This window comes from Cricetulus griseus, chromosome 3 (genome assembly GCF_003668045.3).
Source record: "Cricetulus griseus strain 17A/GY chromosome 3, alternate assembly CriGri-PICRH-1.0, whole genome shotgun sequence".
NCBI classification, from domain to species: domain Eukaryota; kingdom Metazoa; phylum Chordata; class Mammalia; order Rodentia; family Cricetidae; genus Cricetulus; species Cricetulus griseus.
Window position 1 is genome coordinate 98,269,705 of NC_048596.1, and position 23,259 is coordinate 98,292,963.

At 37.4% G+C, this 23,259-nt stretch overlaps 1 protein-coding gene and 1 pseudogene across 3 annotated transcripts in view; both read right to left on the reverse strand.

The window, feature by feature from the left end:
• The window catches only part of Fchsd2 (FCH and double SH3 domains 2), a 210,325-nt gene that overhangs the window by 36,757 nt on the left and 150,309 nt on the right, over nucleotides 1-23,259 (reverse strand). For all 3 annotated transcript variants that reach the window (XM_035442345.1, XM_027407812.2, XM_035442346.1), the window contains exons 9-10: nucleotides 16,405-16,527; nucleotides 9,227-9,322 (exon numbers count right to left, since the gene is read on the reverse strand). In XM_035442345.1, coding sequence (XP_035298236.1) covers nucleotides 9,227-9,322; nucleotides 16,405-16,527 — 219 coding nt within the window. The remainder of the gene's footprint in view (nucleotides 1-9,226; nucleotides 9,323-16,404; nucleotides 16,528-23,259) is intronic.
• On the reverse strand, nucleotides 18,007-19,174 carry LOC103160630 (annotated as a pseudogene).

Below are 23,259 nucleotides of genomic sequence, written 5' to 3' on the forward strand. Positions count from 1 at the left end.
AATTTATTTACTTTTTTTTAAATTTTATTTACTTATTTTAAATTTTTATTTCTTTATTTGCTTTTATTATATGAATGTTTTGCCTTGAATGTATGTCTGTTGAAAACGTGTGTGGCTGGCCTGTGTGGAAGCCAGAAGAGGGTATCAGATCCCCTGGAATAGGAGCTGTAGGTGGCTACAAGTCACTGTGTGGGTGCTGGTAATCGAACTTGGGTCCTATGCAATAACAGTCAATGCTCTTAAGTGCTGAGCCATCTCTCTGGCCCCCCACATTAAGGCAATTTTTTACTAATTTTTAAATAGATGCATAAAATGCCCTACCTAAGTAAAATTTAAATATGCAAAAATCCTAAAGTAAGTGGGTATTTACTTAATGTAACTATTAATCTGTGGAAGATAAAAATAAATATCAGAAATACTGGCTAGAAATATAGTAAAATATGATACAACAGAAATTTAATGTCAGATTTTTACTACCATTATGCCCTTAAATCTTGTTATTCATAGTTTAAGGAAAATAAAGATGAAAGAGTCTTTCCTGTCAGGAAATCAGAGGGAGAAACGGTCCTCACTTTTTTCTGCCTGCATACATCCTCCTTATCTATTTTTATGGATGTTGACCTGTACTTTTTCAGAGGTGTGTTAGCAACATTTTGAAGGACAGTCGTTACTAGTTCTGGTAACTGGAGGAAGATACATTGAGATGTATGTACCTCAGAGGTGTGGGAAAGCAAAAATCCTGGCTCAGAACACACTGTTAGCTGTCAGAGATGGGTCTCCCAGTGTTGCCCAAGCTACTCTTGAACCAATTCTTGATCCCCACACAAGCTAGCTATAGGGAGGAGTCATCTTGCTTGGGTTGACTATTCCTTGTTTATTCCATACCCCTTTTAGGTTTATAAAATGCTAAGGAACAAGGCAGTGAGGCCTACTTTTTGGAACAACGTAAAATAAGTCTCAAGGTACTGATAGTTATCAGTCCAATAAAGAAGGTAAGGACCTCAGGATTTCATCATCTTTGTCATCTCTTCTATCTTTGATAGTCTGGTATTTCCTATGGCAACTAGGAACAAAGCTTAAAACAAAAAGGAAAATTAAGACTCCTCTTACATGAAAATAACAAAAAGATAGCCAGTATTTATTACTATGTGCCAGGAACCAAGTCACATTGCTTCTTTTCATACCTAGTAAGGTAGTCACTTGACGTATAGAAAGCTGAGTCTGCAAAATTAAAAACATAGAAAACAAACAGCTGGGTTTAGACACTAATCCCATTATGTCTCCACTGTACAACCACTATATGAATATCTAGTGCCTGATGACATAACTAAATAAATGTACCTGTCAATTCTCCACAGAATAGGCTTTATTGGTGTGTGTATATTAGTATACATTTCATATCCTCCCAAGTAATTATTCACTAAAAACTAATTTGAGCAAAGAAATTAGGATGTTTCTCTTTTTTATTTATCTATCATAACAGGGTCTCACTATGTGGATAGACCTGGCTGGCCTGAAACTTGTTCTGTAGACCAGGCTGGTCTTTAATTTATGGTACTCCTTCTGCCTCTGCCTTTTGTGGTTTGGGATTATTGGTATGCGTCAACTCATGTAACTTTAGAAGGACTTTTGACTTATATGTATCATCTAAGAAATGGTAACATGAGAATATAAAGACTGTTTTAGGAACCAAAACCTGTGTTTAGAAATACAGACAAGAAATTATTCTTTCAGAGTTGATCATAAATAAGCTAATAGGTGACTACACTTGCCATTTCATGGTGCCATTTGTAATCACATGACTGTTAATACTACAATTCCCCAGTTCATGGTAGTAGTGAATAAAAATAACTATGGCTTTAAAAGTTCATTTTAGTGGCTGGGGAGATAGCTCAGCGGGTAAAGTGTTTGCCTTGTAAGCATTAGGAGTTGAGTCCAAACACTAGAATCAGTCACAGGCACACATGTAAATGCATGCACATGTGTACTAGAAATCATACACACAGTCACAAACATGAACACATAAATGCACAAAAAATTCAGTTTGGTATGTTCCTTTCAGTACAGTATTCTAAAATGTAAGTCATAACAATATATTAAAATAACTTGAAACAAGTTTCATCAGTATGACATAAAAGATATGCCAAACAGGGTTCAGCAGCTAGAAGATGTCTAGGTAGTTGCTGCCCTTCCAGAAGATCAGAGTTCCATTCCTAATACCCACACAGGGAAGCTGACAACTGCCTTCAAATCCTGATTAAGGGAAACCAACATTCTTTTCTGATCTCTTTGGGCACCTACACATACATACTACCACGGGCAGCCACACACACATAAACAGAAATAATCTTCAAAAAAAAAAAAAAAAGAACAGTTAACTCTAAGCCTTAATAATAATACTGCAATGATATATTTCAAATAGATATTTTGGAGTTATGTAGGAATAAATATGTATGCTGCAATTTGAAATGGATTATATATATGAAAAGGTTCTCTTTAAAAAGCACAATGTTTTTATTTTCTGTGTATGGGTGTTTGCCTCATGTATGCCTGTGTGTCACATGTATGTGGTACCCACAGAGGCCAGAAGAAGGCACTGGATCCTCTGGAACTGGAGTCACAGATGATTGTTAGCCATGTGGATCTTGGGAACCCGAACCTCTGCAAGAGCAGCAAGTGTTCTTAATTGTTGTGCTGTCTCTCTAGGTCCCCCAAAAGTTCTCCCCCCCTCCCCCCGCTCTCAGCTTTGAGACAGGATTCCCCTGGGTAGCCAAGGCTGAACTCAAACTCACAATCCTATCTCAACCTCTCAAGTGCTGGGATTCTACAAATATGCTATCTCACCAGAAAAAGTGCTTTTTTTTTTATTTCATAGTAGGATATAGAATTCTTCAGAAGAATTCTATTATTCTATTATATCACAGCAGAAAATCTCACCCATTAAATGTTAGTAGCTTAAATAAATGAATGAAAACAATGTTAGTAGTTCAAAATTCTTAAGTCAAATTATAAAATTCAAAATAAAATTAAGGAACAACTTGTATCCTGACTCTACAATGTATCTTATATTACTGTCGTACCTAAATAAATTCTATAGTTCTCCATTTATTATTATCTATAAAACTCCCAACAAAAGCCCAGGCTATAACATAGTATTTCTCAAATTCTCTATCATCACCACAAGGCTTCTTGTCATTTTAGGACTAGATCACTCTCAAACTTTGTCAGCTCCAGCACTTGCTAACTGAGTGACTTTGACAAACTTCCTCAACTTTAAAGCAAGAATTCAAAATTGTATCTAAAACAGTTGTCATAAAGATGAAATGAATTAATAATAGGTTATACAATTAAAAAAATGTCTAGCATGATCTAAATGTTCAAAGAATACCATCCATTCATTTTTGTTATTGTTTCTTGATCCCTGCAGGATAAATTTTAGTTCATATCAAGATTTAATCCATAACAAGAACCTGTGAGATGGTTTGGTGGGTAAGGCATTTGCCATCAAGTCTGATGACCTGAGTTTGATCTGAGACCCACATAGAAGGAGAGAATTAACTCTTATAACTTGTCCTTCGATTTCTCTATTAATAAATAAACATTTTTTTTTTTTCTTTTTCGAGACAGGGTTTCTCTGCATTGCTTTGAAGGTCGTCCTGGAACTCACTCTGTAGACCAGGCTGGCTTCCAATTCACAGAGATCCACCTGCCTCTGCCTTCTGAGTGCTGGGATCAAAAAACATGCGCCACCAACACCCAGCAATAAATAAACATTTAAAAACATAATTAAAACGGACTTAATAAGAAAATAACATAAAAGCAATATAAAGTGTAAAAATGGATAAAAGATTGAAATAGATATTTTACCGAAGTAGATATATAAAGGTCTAGTAAGCTCATGAAAATACTCAACAGCTAGTCATTGAATAAACACAAATCAAAACTAGCAAAAAATACTATTTTGCATCCACAAGGATGACTGAAATCAAGGAGATGGGCTGGTATATAGCTTATCAGCAGAGTGCTTGCCTAGTATACATAAGGCCTTTGGTTTGATCTCTAGCTCTGTGAAATCAACAACAAACAAAAACAGATGGACAAGTATTTGTTATGATATGGAGAAAGAAGAATCCACATACAAAGCTGGTGGAAACAAACAATGGTGTTTGGCAAATAGTTTAGAAGTTTCCTAAAAATGATTTAAACATAAATTTACCATGACCCAGCAACCCTAGAGAAATGAAGACACATTAATATAAATAAGTGTTTATGACAGCATTATCTCCCCTATTGCCTCTTTCTGTGACTTTTCTGTGTGTACGTGCGTGCACACACAGACACAAACACAAAAACACAGATACACACGCAGACACACACACAGATACACACAGACAGAGACACACACAGACACACACACAGATACACACACACACAGATACACACGCACACAGACACAGACACACACAGACACACACATAGATACATACACACACAGACACACAGACACAGACACAGACACATAGACACACACACAGATACACACACAGAGACACAGACACACACAGGCACACACACACAGACACAGACACACAGACACAGACACACACAGACACAGACACACACAGACACAGACACACACAGACACAGATACACACACTGACACACACACACTGACACACACACACACTGACACACACACAATGTAGTTCAGAGGACAACCTTGACTGTCATTTCTCAGGTGCTGTCCACCATTTTCTTTCTTTCTTTCTTTCTTTCTTTTTTTTTTTTTTTTTTTTTTTTTGAGACAGGGTTTCTCTGTGGTGTGGCCCTGGCTTCTCTGGATCCTGCTCTGCAGACCAGATTGGCCTCAAACTCTGAGATCACCTGCCTCTTCCACTTTCGTGTTGGGACCACCACTACCTGGCCCACCTTTTTTTGAGATATAGTCTCTCACTAGCCTAAAGCTCACCAACCAGACTAGGCTGGCTGGTCAGCAAGCTATGGAGAGTCAACTGTCTTCACCAGCCACAGCGCTGGGATTCTTTTTTAATTATAACTGCAACATTTCTCTCTTCCCTTTCCTCCCTCCGAACTTTCCCATATACCCATCCCTGTTTGCTCTCTGTCAAATTCATGCTCTCTTCTTTCATTAATTGTTATTGCATGCATTATGTGTATATTCACATACATACATACACATATATACTCCTAAATATTACCTTCTCAGTCTGTTATTTATATGTATGTTTTGAAGGCTGACCATTTGGCACCAGACAACCAAATTGTTGTGCTCTTCCCTGGGAACTGTTAAGCATGCCAATAAGCCTGTTTTGTTTTGTTTTTTTAAAAATATGGGTTCTGGGTATTGGACTGCTTGAAAGAAAAGCACTTTACTGACTTCTTCCCAGACTGGTAAAAGCCAAGTTGCAAACAATTGAAATGTCTATCAAATGATAAACAGATAAACAAAATATGGAATATTCACGAAAATAAGAAAATTTTTAAAAAGCAACAAAATACAAGTACATTCAACAACATGGATAAATCTAAAAAACATGTTAAATGAAAGAAACAAGATATAACACACTAACACATACTACATAATTTAATTTAGTGAAATGCCTAGAAAAGGAAAACCACAGAGACAGAAAATATGTTATCTGGATAAGGGGGTTTCTTTTCATCGTCACATAAATGTTCTAAAACTTATTTTATAATGACACATAATTTGGTAAACACAAAAGTATTGATTATACTGAACTGAGTAAATTATATAAGTATGCCTCAAAAAGCCTATTTAAAAAATCATACCGCATTAGTCACTGGACACCAAGAAAATGCCACCCTATGCAGTTAATGCCTCAATCTTATCTGTGTACATGTTAGTAAGCTCATCTATTCCAAGGTCTGAAGGTTATCATTACAATTGAGTGATTTGCATATACATCAGGGATCAGTGTTTGCCCAATGAAAGACATGCTTCAAAACAAGATAAGAACATGAATGTTTTTACAAATATGAATGAGGACAGAGGCAATTAGTCCTTCCTGCATGGCTGAAGTTCAACTCACAGGACGGGTAAGTTAACAGCTCTGACTTAACACTCTTCACTCTAGGGTAGTGCTACCAACTCTAAAAGGAAGCAGTTAAAAAGTGGCTCCATCCTCATGAAGAATACTAGACTACATAAAGAGGAAAAAATATTGGAGGTGGTGTTGATTCTTTGTTGTTGTCATTGTTTGTTTTTGTTTGTTTGTTTGTTTTCTGTGTAACCCTGGCTGTCCTGGAACTTGATTTGTAGGCTAGCTTGGCCTCCAATTCACAGAGATCCGCCTGCTTCTACCTCCTGAGTGCTGGGATTAAAGGCATGTGGCACCACTGCCTGGCAATTATATATACATATATATTCTTTTGTTTGTTTGTTTGTTTGGTCTTTTTGGGGCAGGGTTTCTCTGTGGCTTTGGAGGCTGTCCTGGAACTAGCTCTTGTAGACCAGGCTGGTATTGAACTCACAGAGATCTGCCTGCCTCTGCCTCCTGAGTGCTGGGACCAAAGGTGTGCGCCACCATTGCCCCACTAATAAATTTATTTTAATTTATGTACATTGGTGTTTTGCCTACATGTATGTTTGTGAGGGTGTTGGATTTCCTGGAACTGGAGTTACAGACAGTTGTGAGCTGTCATGTGGTTGCTGGGAATTGAACCCAGATCCGCTAAAAGAGCAGTCAGTGCCCTTAACCACTGAGTCATCTCTCTAGCCCCTGGGTGTTTATTCTTTCTGAGCAGAAAAAATTACACATAAGGGCTGGAATTAGGCTTCTCTTATAGAGGACCTGAGTTCAATTCTCAGTCCTTGCACAGTGGCTCACAGCCATCTGTAAGTCTGGATCCAGGGGATTCAGCACCCTCGTTGGGCCTCTTGCAGGCACTAAGCACACATAAAGACCACATGCACAGAGGCAAAAACCTCATACACATAAAAATTACAAAATATTTTATAGTTAACAATCTGGAATGATTTCTATAAATTCATAGTTATCATCTTCCATTATAAAAAAAATAGTTCCACAAGCACTGAACATTCCTTTTCAGAAGATAAAATGTATAGCAGGAAGAACATTAATATTGCCACAACAGCTATGTGCCATTCACTCATGATAAAACTTTTAGGCTCTAGTTTTCTTTTAATAAAGGCAGGAATAGCTCAATGCCCCTGTATTAAGGAAAGTTAAGGTGCTGCAGATAATATTAAGAATGAGCACCTCACTTTCTTGATTACAAATAGAAAAAAAAAACCTTCCTTATATGTAAGGTAAAAACTGATAGCCATCGCTGATTCATTTAAGGGCCCCCTAGACATATATATGACTTTTATCCCAACGTTAGGTCCCACCCTTCATGACATGCAAGCCCACACATTCCACCCTCCCACCCTTGCCCATACCCCCGTATACCTCAGCTATGGTCATTCTCAGGGCACTGACAGGGGAGAGCTCAATATCCACCAGTTGGGCGGCTTTTAAACTCTGCCCAGTAAAGATTGCACAAGGACAGAAAACAGCACAGAGTTAGAATTTTAAGGTAAACAGGGACATAACAGCTAAGAACATTAGCACAGTGCCTAGAAACAAAGAAAGTTCTTAGGGCTGTAGTTAAGCTTTGGGAAAGTGAAGTAAGAGTCACTATTATTCTGTTGCAAATGGACAAAGAAAAAAATCTCAAATTGGTCAGAATTTTAAGCTTATCAAACTTGATAAACTTTTTCATACTCTACATCTTCTTTTTCTTTTAAAAGCAACATCTCATTTTGTAGCCCATGCTAGCCTTTTCCTGCATCAGTCTCCCTACTGCTGGAATTACAGGAATGAGTTACCTCATAGAATTGTATCTTGATTCTTCTAATGTTCTACTTAATCATTCCAGGGTTCAAAGAAGTCAAGCTCTAAGAAAAAGTCACTGAACTGGGTGGTGGTGGCACACACCTTTAATCCCAGCACTTGGGAGACAGAGGTGGGTAGACACTGTAGTGAGTTTGAGGCCAGCCTGGTCTACAGAGTGAGCTCCAGGACAGCTAGGGCTGTTACATAGAGAAACCCTGTCTCAAAAAACCATAAATAAATAAATAAATACTGAAAAAAACTAAAAGAAAACAAAACAAAAGAAAAGAAAAGGTCACTCACTGAGTCAGTAATAATCGGAAGTTGAGTGCTTTTAAAAAGGGAAGAACTAGGAAGTTTCTGCTTGGCAGTCACAAGACCCTATGTTTCCTCCCCAACACTGCCAAAAAATAAAAATAAATAAATAAAAATATAAAAAGGGAGACATTATTATAACAAAGACTATTATGTAGAGAAAAAATAAGGATTTCCTCCATTTCTTCCATATAGACTCCAATACAAGGGTGTTTAGAATGTAAGAAAACAAAACAAAACACTGAGTATGGTAGTTCACACTGTAATTCCAGCACGTGGGAGGCAGAGGCAAGGTTTCTGTGAATTTGAGGCTAGCTAGTGCTATAAAGCTGAGACCTTATTAGGGGGAGAGGGAAGAAAAAAATCAAACATACATGCATTAAACTCTTGAACTTAAGCTCTCCTGATACTGACTCTGAATATATCAAAAGACTAGCAAATATGTCTTGCCTTCTGTCTTAGCTTGCCTACTTAAGGAGAATGTGCTAGATATGCTCAGACTACCTTGTTATTTTATACTAAATTTTGTATTTTTATTGTCAAATTGGTATTTTGTCTCTTTTCAAACTTCAAATCATTGTAAACATTTCTCATAAAAATGATTAATGTCTGCTATTTAAAAACTTCCCATTGGGGTTTAACATTAATACTTTTAACAATTTAAAATATGAAGGGAATTGTCAAAGACCTATAAATTTGTATAAAGCCAACCAAAATATTTTCATGCACAAACTTATCATTCCATTTATTAATTGTATTCTGCTTAAAATATAGCCACTTCTTGGTTTGAAGGATACAGTATGAAGTTAGGTCAGAAAAAAAAATTTATACTGGGAAAAAACTCACTGAATACCTTTTGTTTTCTAATTGTTTTCATATTTTCTATAACTTCTCTAACTCGACTTACAGTACAAAGACACTGGATGTGCTAGCTGTACTAAGAAAGAACTGGTTAAAATTAATGAGACACACTCTGATTCTGCTCTTATTCAAGCACAAACAGCAAGTGAAATGAAGATGTGGAATTCCCTTACAGTATCACTGTCACAAGGCTGGAACTGGAAGGGCTGAGGCTTGTGAAATACAGCATTCTCTTGTAGAAACAGCTGAAGGTTATAGTCCCGTACCACCTAAAGACAAAACAGAAGCCTGTAAATCTTAAGTAAGGTTAAAATGTCCGGTAATTATATAGTTTAGGGGCTCACCAGATGGTACATCAGGTAAAGGGTGCTTGCTGATGTCCTGAGTTCAATCACCAGAACCCATATAAAGGTGAAAAGAGAGAACCAACCCACAAAGTTGTCCTCTGACCTTTACAAGTTCTTCTGTGTGCTCGTGTACACACACACACACACACACACACACACACACACACACACACACACACACACACACACATGATAGCTTAAGATTTTATTCAGCTATTTTCTCATTTACTTATTATTTTTGACATAGTTTTACTGTGGAGCTCTGGCTGGCCTGGAATGTACTATGTACTAGGCTGACCTTGTACTTACACAACCTTTACCTGCTTCTGTCTTCCAAGTGCTGGGATTAAAGCCATGTATCACCATGCCTGGCTTATTTTCTTTAAAACAAACAACAATTTATTTGAATTATGTGTTTGCATACATGTCTATGTTGGGTTTGTGTAACTGTGAATGCAGGTGCCAGTGGAGGCTAGAGGGGGTTGGATACCCTAGAGCTGGGGTTACAGGCAGCCTGAGGCGAGTGCTGGGAACTCAGGTCCAAGATCACTATTTGCTCCTAACCACTGAATCATCTCTCTAGCACCTCATTATTTTCTAAACACATAAGAAATTTTCCAACACAATGTGGTAAAAAAGAAACAAAAATATTACGTATCTTACTTTTCTTTTAATTGAGTTTTTATGTGTCTGATTTTATCAAGAATATAAATTTGGATAGTATTAGTTTAGATACGATTCCAGATTAGGAGACAAGATAAATAACATGCAATATTTTAAGATGACAAGAAGATAGTTACTGCACAAAAGCTTATTGAGGTTAGGGGGAGAGGGGAAAAGGGAAGAGGAGGGGTGGAATTGAAAGTACATAGTCCCTTTGGTTTCTCCCAGCTCATTTTCTCATTTGTAAAAAATATTTATTTTCATTATGTGTATATGGTTCACAGGTCTCTTAAGTCTGAAAACCAACATACTGCATGATATACCTTGGGAAAATCCAGGAGTAGCAATACTTTACCAAATACAAGCTGAGTTCTACTTGGCCTCACTGCTTGCCTTTTACTCAATTTTTATTTGCTGTATATTAGAGAACATTAAAAATTAGGTAGAGGTGCAATTTTGCTCTTTTGGATACGGTCATACACTTGTCTCGGTGTCTTTTCTTGAGGACCATATCCTCTCCACTGAATAGGCAGGGTACCTCTGTTGAAATCAGCTACCCACGTAAGTACAGAAAGTATTCATGTAAGTACTCACTGGCCACTTATGTCTTGATTTCTGTGACTTTATAGTAAACTTCATTAAGTTGGAACTGTGAGTAGTTCAATTTTACTTTCCCTTTTCAATATTACTTCAGCTACATAGGGTTTCCTCACAGTTCCATATAAACTTGAGGATTGTCTTTTCCACATCCATAAACAAAAATGGCGACTGGAGTTTGGATAGGGACTATATTAAATCATACTATAAAGTCAGCAACATGAAACCTTCCAATTGACGAACATTTATTATTTATATTATTTATATCCACTTTGTAATATTTTATAATTTTCAGTATGTAAGTCCTTGGTTAAATTTATTCCCAGGTATTTTATTCTTTGGATACTACTGTAGTTAGAACTGATTTTTTTCTTTCTTTTTTTTCTTTTTTAGAACTGATTTCTTAATTTTACTTTCAGATCACTCATTGTTAAGAGTATAGATACAGAATGGTTATTTATTATGTTTTGATCTTGTTTCTGGAGTAACTTTGCAGAATTGTTTTTTTACCTGGGTTACTTTGTTAGTAGTTTTTACATTTATTCTATTGATAAATAGAGAATCATACTATTTCCAACCAGTGGCAATTTTGATTCTTCTCTTTCTAATCTAACTGTTTAAGATAGGGCTTTCAGTACAGTAGTTAAGCATAGTCATAAAAGCAGTTCTTGATCTTGGGAAACATGCAGCATTTTACTACTGAGAACAGTATTAGCTGTTGGCTTTTCACAGGCTTTGTTTGTTTGGGTTTTTTTTTGTTTTGTTTGAGACAGGGTTTCACTGTGTAGCCGACTGTCCCGGAACTCACTATGTACAGACAAGGCTGGCCTCAAACTCAGCGATCCACCTGGCTCTGCCTCTTAAGTGCTGTGATAAAAGGCATGTGCCAACATGGCCAGCTTTTGTATCTGCTGTAATAATCATAATTTTGTTTCTCATTTTATTAAATTCACTATTTCTGGTTAGTTTTTAAGGTGTTACATATTATAACAAAGGACAGTTTCTAAAGAAATTGGATAAAAATGGCAAGTTATGAACTGTTTTGTATCCTTTGCAGGCAGAAAGCAAGCACACAGAAACATATTATACAGGATAGTAGAGTTGCTTTTGGAGCTACTAACCTAGAGAAAATATCTATGGCAACATCTGCTTCAGTTACATATACAAAGCATTTCATAAAATATTAAAGAGAAGAGCAAGCTTTATAAATAATTAAAATTTAATAGAAACTCCTAAGGCCAGCTGTTTCCATTTAGAGAATGAAAGCTATAGAGAGCGCTTTAACATTTACAGTATGTAGTGTCTGCATGAATTACCCTTACAACATCATAGGGACTATGTTATGTTGTAAGCAAGCAGGAAAAACAGATTTTTACCCAGATGAAAAATAACCATAGAAAAAAAAGTCTAGATTTTTAAACTTTCCATTTGGTTAGAAATATCTGGGTTGTTTTCTGAACCATAACCAGAGCAGCATAACGAACTCTTTGTAACAGAAAAGCACATGGTATAAAACTTGTAGGTGTGAACTCTTCTCACTTGCAACAACAGGGCACATCTCCAAGCTACATCATTCATATTGACTTTTTTTTCCTACCACTTTCATCTTGACATAAGAGCATCTCATTTATACCTCACCCCCAGGGAGAGAGAGACTCATATGAGTGAAGGCAGAAAATAAAACCTTATCTCTTTGTCTCTAAAGCATTTCATAAAATTTTAATTTATTTTCAATAAAAATAAGATAAAGAGATAATATATTACAGTAGAATAACACTACAGTAATAGAAGTACCGTGTGTGTGTGTGTGTGTGTGTGTGTGTGTGTGTGTGTGTGTGCGCACACGTGTGTAAGAAGTGTGTAAGAAAGAAAGATAGGAGAGAGATGACAGAGACAGAGAGAGACAGAGACCTACTCTCAGGCTCAGTTTATCTTCCTTTCCATAAAACAAACATTTAATTCACAATGTAAGAGACACTAAGAATGACTATGACATACATGTATAGTACTAGCTGGTTTGCATGCCTTCATGTTTCATAAACTAAAAATAGTGTATTTAACTTAATATTTTCTTTGAAAAAGAAGTTTCTAAAAATTATGTCAAATAATTTTATTTTAACAAAATTAGAATAAAAATTAATTACAGTCTCAAGTAAAGTAGGAAGTGAAAAACATCATATTTCCTGCCACATTCCCACTAAATGCAAAGTCACGTCTGAATAACTCATGGATTAATGAGTGGGAAATACGGCAATAAAAATAAAAGCCCTTCACCCCTTGACATTACAAACTGTAGTAGAAGTAGGATATGTGTGTGTGTGTGTGTGTGTGTGTGTGTGTGTGTTTTAGCTAATTAAGAACAAGAAAAACAAGCTTTTTAAAAAATAGCAAGAACACAAAGTAAGGAACATAGAAAGAAATACTTTGGAGAAAGGTAATAATTGATGAAACAGAGCAATGAAAAACAGAAGAAAACATATTTCTGGCAAACTTAACAAAACTGACTGGTTTCACAAAAAAATAAAGTACAAAAAGAAATAACAAGGGAGATGGCCAGAGAGACTTACAAACTCTTAAAAGATGTGTGCCACCAGATCTGATATATGGACAACTATATAGGAAAATGAAAGCTGCTAAAACATACTAAACAAACAAGGCAAAACCAATCAAAATTGAGAAAAAAAATTCAGAAAACCCGAATTGACTACTAAACATTATTTTTTCAGTAGTTCCTATGTAGTAGGAACAAAATCAACAAGCTTCTATAGACATTTTCCTCCAATCTTCTCTTATGATTTCAAATATATTCATTAAAATAAAAAGAACTGGTGAGGTGTGGTGGGGCACACCTTTAATCCCAGCACTTTAGAGGCAGAAGCAGGTGGATCTCTGTGAGTTCAAGGCCAGCCTCGTCTACATAGGAAACCCCAGGCCAGTCAGTGCTACACAGTGAGACCCTGTCTCAAAAATAAATGAATTAATGAATAAATCAATAAATAGTCTAAAAAGACTTTCACAATGAACACCTGTATACTTATTACCACAATTCCACAATTATTATTTTCCTTCAAAAATGTATCCATCAATTTATTCATCCTTCTTTCTACACATCAATGTTTTTACATCTTTTATTGGGTTCTGGATAGGGATAAACATGACAAGAAGCTAAAAGTATCACGCTAGTAATTTTATGCTTGATATCAACTTAGTATCCTAAATGCTTTTCCTTCTTTAAGTTTTTAAAGATTTATATGATTTTATGTGGATGAGTGTTTTGTCTGCATGTATGTAATATGTGTAATGTGTGCATGCCTGATGCCCATGGAGGTCAAAAGGTGGTGTCAGATCCCTTGGACCTAGAGTTACAGTTGGTTAAGAGTGAGTCAACATATGGGTGCTGGGATCTGAACCTGGACCCTTTGCAAGAACAAGTGCTCTTAACTGCTCAGCCTTCTTTCCAGCCTTTTTTTTTTTTAAAAGATTTATTTATTTATTACATAGATATTGTTCTGCCTTTGTGCTAGAAGAGGGCACCAGATTGAATTGTAGATGGTTGTGAGTCACCATGTGGTTGCTGGGAATTGAACTCAGGACCTCTGGAAGAGCAGTCAGTGCTCTTAAACTCTGAGCTATCTCTCCAGCCCTTTAATCCTTTTTTTGTCTTTTTTAGCACATAGAATCAGGAGCTCAGGTACACTGAAACAAGACCATCTGCATTAGGAGGTGTTTAGGATAAAGAATCTGTGTACCCTTCTCATTCCTATCTTTGAACATGGATTCCTAAACAGTTTCTAAATACATTAGCCAGTCTCCTTGACGAAATAAAGAAAGGAAGGGAGACAGGGAGGAAAATATGAAAGAAAGAAAAATTTAAAAAGAATTCAGCTAGATCTTTTAAAGGAGTAGATTTAGGTAGTAAAATGTATACATTTTAAAATGCATAGTCAATAATTGCAATGCATTTTCCAGAAAGTAACATTTGCAGGGATATATTATTATCTTCTAAAGAAGATGCACTATTGTTAAAAAGAAACATTAATTTATCCAATTCAGAGGAAAACCAATCATATTTACTTTCTTTCAGTGTATATATTCAGTATATTCAGTGTGGCATGTTAGCAAAGTTAACAGATCAATATTTTAAATGAAAAGATCATTATCAAAGAATAATAGGATATAGAAAGTAAGTTTAGAGCCAGGTACAGTGGTACATACCTTTGATACCAGCACTCAGGGGATAGAGGCAGGAAGATCTCTGTGAGTTTGAGGCCAGCCTGGTCTACAGAGCTAGTTCCAGGACAGTCAAGGTTACACAGAAAAATGATTTCTTGAAACCCCCCCACCCCCAAAAGAAAGTGAGTTTAGGGTTAGAGAGGTGGCTCAGTGGTTAAGAGTACTGGTTGTTCTGCTAGATGTCCTTAGTTCAATTCCCAGCAACCACACGCTGGCTCAGAATCATCTATAATGGCATCTGATGCCCTTTTCTGGCATGCTGACGTACAGGAAGACAGAGCACTCAATATACATAAATAAATAATTTTTTTTAAAAAGTGAATTTAATTTGCTAAAAAAACTCCAAGGCATTATAAAATTTATTTTTAAATCAATTATCAATGCTACATTCTCTGTGTATACTTTTCTTTTTTTAACAATAAATAATCCCATTTTATACAACAAAAAAATATTCTGCATCCAAACTCAGCTGAATAAGTACATGGGTCCCTCCCTCCCTCCTTCCCTCCCTCTCTCCCTCCCTCTCTCCCTCCCTCCCTTCCTCCCTCCCTCCCTCCAGCTCTAGCACTTTCTATTTCTCCTTCATTATCTGATTTGAACTAAACTATACAGAGCCTGTGCCCAGTGCTGAGTCCCATGAATAGTGAAGCTATCATTTCAACTGGAACATCTAGCTGCTGAGGCTTCTAGGACTACTTTGTGCATGATAGTCACTGCTCCAACTCTTCCTTGACTTCAGGGAGGTTCCTGTACCCACAAAAGTATAACTTTGTGAAATAAGTGGAAAATGTTTCCTTAACAATTAATATTCCCAAGGACATAATAACCCTTGTCTGTATAAATGTGTAGAAGAAAAAGGTTTTAGTGCCAACCTGTGGCCTAATGCTTCTACATTTAGCAAGATTTAAAGAAAATATTCTATCATCTATCCTATCTTTGTGAGTCTAAAGTCTTTTTTTTTTTTTGTTCATGTCTTATGTTTTTTTTTTCCCAACTTTTTTTTTAATTTGAATTAGAAACAGGATTGTTTTACTTGACAATCCAGTTCCCTTCTCCCACCGGTCCTCCCCTACCCCCCACCCCAACTAAAACCCTATCTATCACATATCCTTTCTGCTCCTTCTGGATGGTGAGGCCTTCCATAGGGTGTCATCAGTGTCTACTTTTCTTATGCTCTGTATTGATACACAACCTTGTTCTCTTAAATGACGAGTTGAATGGATTTGAAGTTCATGTGAACAGATCGGATTCTTCACTGACTCTTCTCAAAGGTAATGGGTATAGCAATGGACTGATGTCTGAACTAGCCTGCTATATCATCTCCCCTTTTATTCATGGTTGTGACAACATGCAGGTGATCAGAACATTCTCCCACTTTGTTAAGGAGACTTTTTCAGAAATACATCCTTTAAAGCCTTCTTTTACCACAATTGGCATCTTCATTTTGAATGTATGAAAAAACTTTAGATTCTAAAATGGCAATTCCACCCATTGTATTAAAGACACATTACCTTGCTGGAGTTTTCTAGTAAAAATTGGAATGTGTTCTGTATAGCTTGGCAAGTTTCTAGCTCAGTCCTGCTGAAGGCTATTAAATAATCCTTGAGGTGGTCATAGACATTTCCATCAAGAGCCTAAAAGAGAGGAATATAGAGAAGCCAAAAATTATGATAGAGCTTTGGCACATAATTCCTTTGTCTAGAAAAAAAAGCCATGAATGTTCACTTTAAAAAATTACTAATAAACTAACAAAAGACGCAGACATTACCTAAGAATATGTGAACAGTGAGCAGTTACTAGGGAAGTACTGAATCTTTAATGCATAGCAACTAACGAAGGGAAACTCTAATATTGCTAAAGCTTATGAAAAAAAAAACAGAACACTTTGAAAACAACATCTGGGATCTAATCATTGCTTATCTGCCTCTGTAGACACATCATGACAATGAGGTACAGGAATTTTATGCCGACTAATGAAAGAACCCATTAGAGCTTGGAAAAGATATACAATAGAAACTAACTTCCTCCATTTTTCTCATCCATTATTGGTAGAATTAGAATTTTGTATATATCTGCTACAGAGCAAACTGAGAGAAAATGTAAATGTCACGAACATTTATTCATGTTTTTGTTTGATTGTCTATATAGAAAACATTCCTGTCAACACATCTACAATTGAGAGGCCAAAGGGAAAAACACCTGGGTCTCTCTCATCTACCATTCCAAGAACTTTCCTGCCATTCCAACCCATCAAAACAGCAGCCTTATTTTTGTTTTATCCTTCGAGACATGGTTTCTCTGTAGATTTGGATCCTGTCCTGGAACAGGCTGGCCTCGAAATCACAGAGATCTACCAGGCTCTGCCTGAGTGCTGGGACTAAAGGTATGCGCCATTATCTTTTAAGTCTGTATTTTTTTCTTCTCATCAACTGACAGAACTGTCATGCAGCTAGCTCTGTGCATAGTGACTACTGCTGCTCCCCAGCTCTCTCAAACAGAGTGTCAATGAGCTTTCTTTAATAATGGCTTCAGTGCATTCTTTGTCCCAACAAAAACTGCCAACCTTTCTTATGTTGAGACATGAGATAATTTTAGCATGTGTGAAAGTGCTCTAGATTTCAATATTATTTTATTACTTCCAAATAAATTTTTGTTTTGGAGTTTCACTTTTACCTTTATTTTAGCTTTGATATCTGCTTCTAGTTCTCTGAGGATACACACAGGAGTAGAATTGTCTTTGGCCATATGACAACTTTGTTTTTCATAGTGCTGTACATTTTCAATCAGCAATACATGAAAATTCTAATTTCTCTATATCCTTGCCACCACCTACTTTGGAGCATGTGTGTGTGTTCTGCTTTGTGTTTTTTATTGGTGGTAGTGTTGAGATTTTATTATTTTATGCATTATTTTATGTATCAGTGTTTGCCTGAATGTGTTTGTACATCACACCTATGCAGTGTTCACGTCAGTCAGAAGAGAACGTTAGATTGCCTCAGACTGCAGTTATGGATGGTTACGAGCCATCATGTAGGTGCAAGGAACTGAACCCAGCATCTGTAGAAGGACAGTCACTGTTCTTAACTGCTAAGTCATCTCTCTAGATCCTTTATTCTGTGTTTTAAACCATGACAACCATTATAGTGATGAGATGGTACCTCATCTCTTTGAGTTTCATTTCTCTATTACCAAAGATGTGGAGCATCCTTACACGCTTTACTAGATATTGACCTATTTTCTTTGGAGAACTATCTGCTCAAACCCTTGACATTTTTTTTTTTTTTTGATACAGGGTCTCTTGTAGTATCACTTGAACCTGTTATGCAATAGGAAATGACCCTGAACTTAAACATACATTTATTTATTTATTTATTTATCTATCTATCTATCTATCTATCTAGAGAGAAAAGGCATGGTACATGTGTGACAGTCAGAAGTCAATTCTGTTTTTTTCCTGCTAGGTTGTGGGATCTGGGGCTCAAACTCAGGTTGTCAGGCCTGTATACAAGTGTCATACCCACTGAACTATCTCACTGGCCCAGTCTCAGCTTCAGAAACTTCTGCTTCCTCCTAGCATTACAGGTATGTGCTGTCATACTTGGTTTATGCAGTAATGGGCATTGAACCCAGAGCTTTTTGCATGCTGGCCAACTTCTCTACCAACTGGGCTACATTTCTAGCTTCTGACTCATATGTTTTAGTTGGGGTGTCTTTCTGATTTCAATCTATAAGAATTCTTTTTATTCTGTAGATAGTAGAGTTTTGCAAGATACATAATTTGGAAATACTTCCTCTCATTTTGTGAGCAGCCTTTTTACTTTCTCAAGCATCTTTTTTTGTCTGTTTTTTAGTTTTTTCACAGTCCATAGAGGCTTTTTATTTATGTGTTTTACATCTCTAGAAAAAGAATCCCAGGATTTTCCCTCCTGTGTGTTTCCAAAGTCTTGCTTCTTCATGGCTCATGATGCAGCTGAGGTTGTCAGTACAATGAAGCCAAACTAATGGGATGGGAGCAGATTGTTCTGCCATTTTTTCTAGGTCTTTGAGCTGCACATCAAATCTAGGGCTGATCACTCCACACTTGCTCAACCTGTGAGGTTCACGACAATTTTTCCAGCTCTGTGGTCATCAATGATTTCAGATTCACCAATGTAACCATGCTTCATCGTCACAGTTAGGAACCAAACGATGACTTTGGAGCAGGGCCTGATGAGGACCTGGCGTTTGCCTCTCAGCATTGTTGGTGCTCCTGAGAGCATCAGCCAGGACACTCATGGGTACCACGGTGACAGTGTGGAATGATCAAGCATCTCCTTGAAAGACAAATTTTTAAGTCAGGCAGTGGTGGTGGTGCACACCTTTAATCCCAGGCAGAGGCAGGCAGATCTCTGAGTTTGAGGCCAGCCTGGTCTGTAAAGTGAGTTCCTGGACAGCCAGGGCTAAATTTTGATATCAACCAACACTGCTGTTATTTTCTTTTATTCCTTATACGTTAGTGCTATTTATAAGAATCATCTATAGAAGTGGCACAGTTAGTTCTTTTTTTCTTTTTTTCTTTTTTTTTGGTTTTTCGAGACAGGGTTTCTCTGTGGCTTTGGAGGCTGTCCTGGAACTAGCTCTTGTAGACCAGGCTGGTCTCAAACTCACAGAGATCCGCCTGCCTCTGCCTCCCGAGTGCTGGGATTAAAGGCATGCACCACCAATGCCCGTCCAGTTAGTTCTTTCTGTATTTTGTATTGGTCACTATATCAAGCTTTTAATATAAAATTGCCAAAACCAAACAAAGAAATCCAAACCTGTTCCCAAGGCATTGAGTAGTAATGCTGAATTGTGAGTGGTTGTTGCCACTTTCTTTTATTTTTTTTGGTTTTCCGAGACAGGGTTTCTCTGTGTAGCTTTGGAGCCTGTAGACCAGGCTGGCCTCGAACTCACAGAGATCCACCTGCTTCTGCCTCCCAAGTGCTGGGATTAAAGGAGTGTGCTGCCAATGCCCAGTAGATAAGTTTGGTGGCAAGGCCAAAAAGAAGTGGTCCAAAGGCAAAGTTCGGGACAAGCTCAACAATCTAGTCCTGTTAGACAAAGCTAGTCTGTAAGGAAGTGCCCAACTATAAGCTAATTACTCCAGCTGCGGTCTCTGAGAAACTGGAAGACTTTTGGTTCCTTGGCCATGGCAGTCCTTCAGGAGCTACTTGTAAAGGACTTATCAAGCTGATTTCAAGCAGAGCACAAGTAATTTACACCAGAAACACAAAGCGTGGAGATGGTACAGCTTCTGGTGAAGGTGCTCAGACAGGTTCAATCAGCTGTACATTTGGAAAAAATAAAACTTTATTAAATAATAGTAACAATAGTGCTAAAGTGTCCATCTTTCACCATTAAATGGCACTGTTGAGTACTATAAACCCCAGCAGTGCAAATGCCTTAAATATAATCTTCATATAGTTATGAACATTATCAGACACTGGTATGTTGAGTTGGAATATAAATTTCTACCTTAAATCATGATTTTCATTTAGTTGTTTTAAAAGGGGGCATATATCCTCCGATATGACAATTTTAATTTAGAAATAATAGTACTGTTTGCAAGAAACCACTTAAGGGGCTGGAAAGGGGGGTTAAGAGCACTGGCTGCTCTTCCAGAGGGACCCAGGTTCAATTCCCAGCACCCACATGGAAGTTCATAACTTGTTTGTAACTCCAGCTCCAGGGGGATCCAACACCCTCACACAGACATGAAGGCAGATAAAACACCAATGAACATTAAATAAAATAAAAAACAAAAGAAACCACTTAAAACGTTTTACAACACATGATAATATAGGTATTATGAACAAGGCATGCATTTTAAAGCAAACTAAATACCCATGTAGTCTGTATGATCTTGCTACTTAGTGTCAACTGTACTTAGGCACTATGGTAGCTATGTACAAGTATCAGAAAGCAGGAAAAAAAAAGAAATCAAAGTCTTTAAAAGTTAATTTTAACAGTGCTAAGGATCAAACCTTTGTACTTCATGCATTCAAAATACACACTTTAACACAAAATTATATTACTAGCCTTCACAGTACTTTTGTTATTTCTTATCTGGCTTTTCCCAACAATTTCCTATATCCAGTTGTTTCTAGCAATCCTTTTCTTTCTTTTTTCTTTTTGGCAAGATCTTATTATATAGCACTGGCTTGCATGAATCTCACTATGAAGATTAGGCTGGCCCCAAACTCTGTCTGACTCTATCCCCGAAACACTCAGATTAAAGGTATGTTACCATGCCTGGCTTGCCAACCCATTTCACACTGCAGTAGAGAGAATACTTCTGAATTGCACACTTTATATGACCGTTCATTAGCTATGCATTACATTACTTTACCATTCACTACATGATTTAGATTTGGCTTATGTTTGCTCCTTTTCACTCACCCATTCCCCATTTCCCTTCTCTGCCACAGTGTCCCTAGATTGTGCTCTGTCAGTACTTCTCTTTTGCTTCTGAGCTTTCACACGTATTTTCTCCATCTACTCTTCCCTGTTATTATTCATCTGTAAGAGCTTCTCTTAATTGCTGTTAACTCTAGGCGTTTCTTGTAATTTTACTTCATGGCATAACCTGGTGTGTATGACACTTGTCTGTTTTTCCTTTGATTGTTGAGCCCTATGAATAGTAGGGGCCATGCTAGCCTGGTTGGCATTGAATCTTGGGTGCCAAGTATGGAGCCAGACATACTGACAACATTTAGCAAATATCTGTTTGAAAAACAATGTATTGGATCAGAATCTACTGCAGGTTTAAAAATATGGATGAATTCACATTGACCCCCCATGACTGAAAAGCTTTATGGTATTAACATTAGCAAAAGAGGAGCAATAGAGTTTACACACTGTATAATAAAGTAGTTTCCAAACTTTAAAAAAGGGTATGTGTGTGTACCAAATAAAATATACAAAACTTTGCCTTCATTTTTCCTTTTATAACTATAGCTCATATTGGCCATATTTCAAACTGTCTTTTTGTTACATTATAAGAAAAACCTTAGATGGGCAGTGGTGGTGAATGCCTTAAATTCCAGCACTGGGGTGAGGGGTGGGGTGGGGCCACAGTCAGGTGGATCTCTGTGAGGTCAAGGCCTGTCTGGTCTACAGAGTGAGTTCCAGGACAGCCAGGGCTACACAGAGAAACCCTGTCTTGAAAAAAACAAAAAAGAAAAGCCAGATTTGCATAGATAATTGACTTTACCTTCCTATATTTTGTTTCTCTTCAACTAAACAGATCTAAAGCCTTACAGTAGATTTCTGAGACCCTTGTGTCTTGGGTCCTAGAACCCTAACTAGGGACAGAGAGGGAATGAAGAAAGGACAGACAGACAGACAGACAGACAGACAGACAGACAGACACACACACACACACACACACACACACACACACACACAGAGCTGGGGTCAGGCGGAGTACTACAACTTGTTACTGTGGGCAATTCAGAACCTCAGTGTGTTTATTAGGTACAGGATGGGGGAAGGAGTTAGTTAGTCTTGGTAGGAGATCTCTGTAGGAGCAGCCTCTGTAGGCAACATCCTCCTCCCAGATGTTGCTTGCACTTGCAACTCAAGATTCTTGGGGAAAGAGTTGCCATATCTCTTTAGCCTGGCCCATATGGTAATAATGGCTTGCCAATTTCTCATGGGTCCAAGGCCTTGGAGTCCTTGGCATTGCTGTGCCCATGTCAACAATACACATTCACTCAGGATTTCACACACTCCAGGCTTCTTCTGCTTCTTACCATAAACAATTTTTATTTCAAACTTAATCAAGGACATCCAAATGATGTACATGTTTCTTATAAATTTAAAGTAAGAATTATTTTTAAAAAAAGATTTATTATGGTCGGGCATTGGTGGCACATGCCTTTAATCCCAGCACTGGGGAGGCAGAAGTAAGTGGATCTCTGTGAGTTTGAGACCAGCCTGGTCTACAAGAGCTAGTTCCAGGACAGCCTCCTAAGCCACAGAGAAACCCTGTCTCGAAAAACCAAAAAAAGAAGAAGAAGAAGAAGAAGAAGAAGAAGAAGAAGAAGAAGAAGAAGAAGAAGAAGAAGAAGAAGAAGAAGAAGAAGAAGAAAAATTATGTATACAGTGTTCTGCTTGCATATATGTCTGCAGGCCAGAAGAGGGCACCAGATCTCAGATCTCATTATAGATGGCTGTGAGCCACCATGTGGTTGCTGGGAATTGAACTCAGGACCTCTTTTAGAGCAGTCAGTGCTCTTAACCTCTGAGCCATTTTTCCAGCCCCGTAAGAATTATTTTTAATTATTTGTATCTGTGGGTGCTCATGCGGCTAGAGGTATCAAATCCCTCCCTTGGAGCAGGCAATT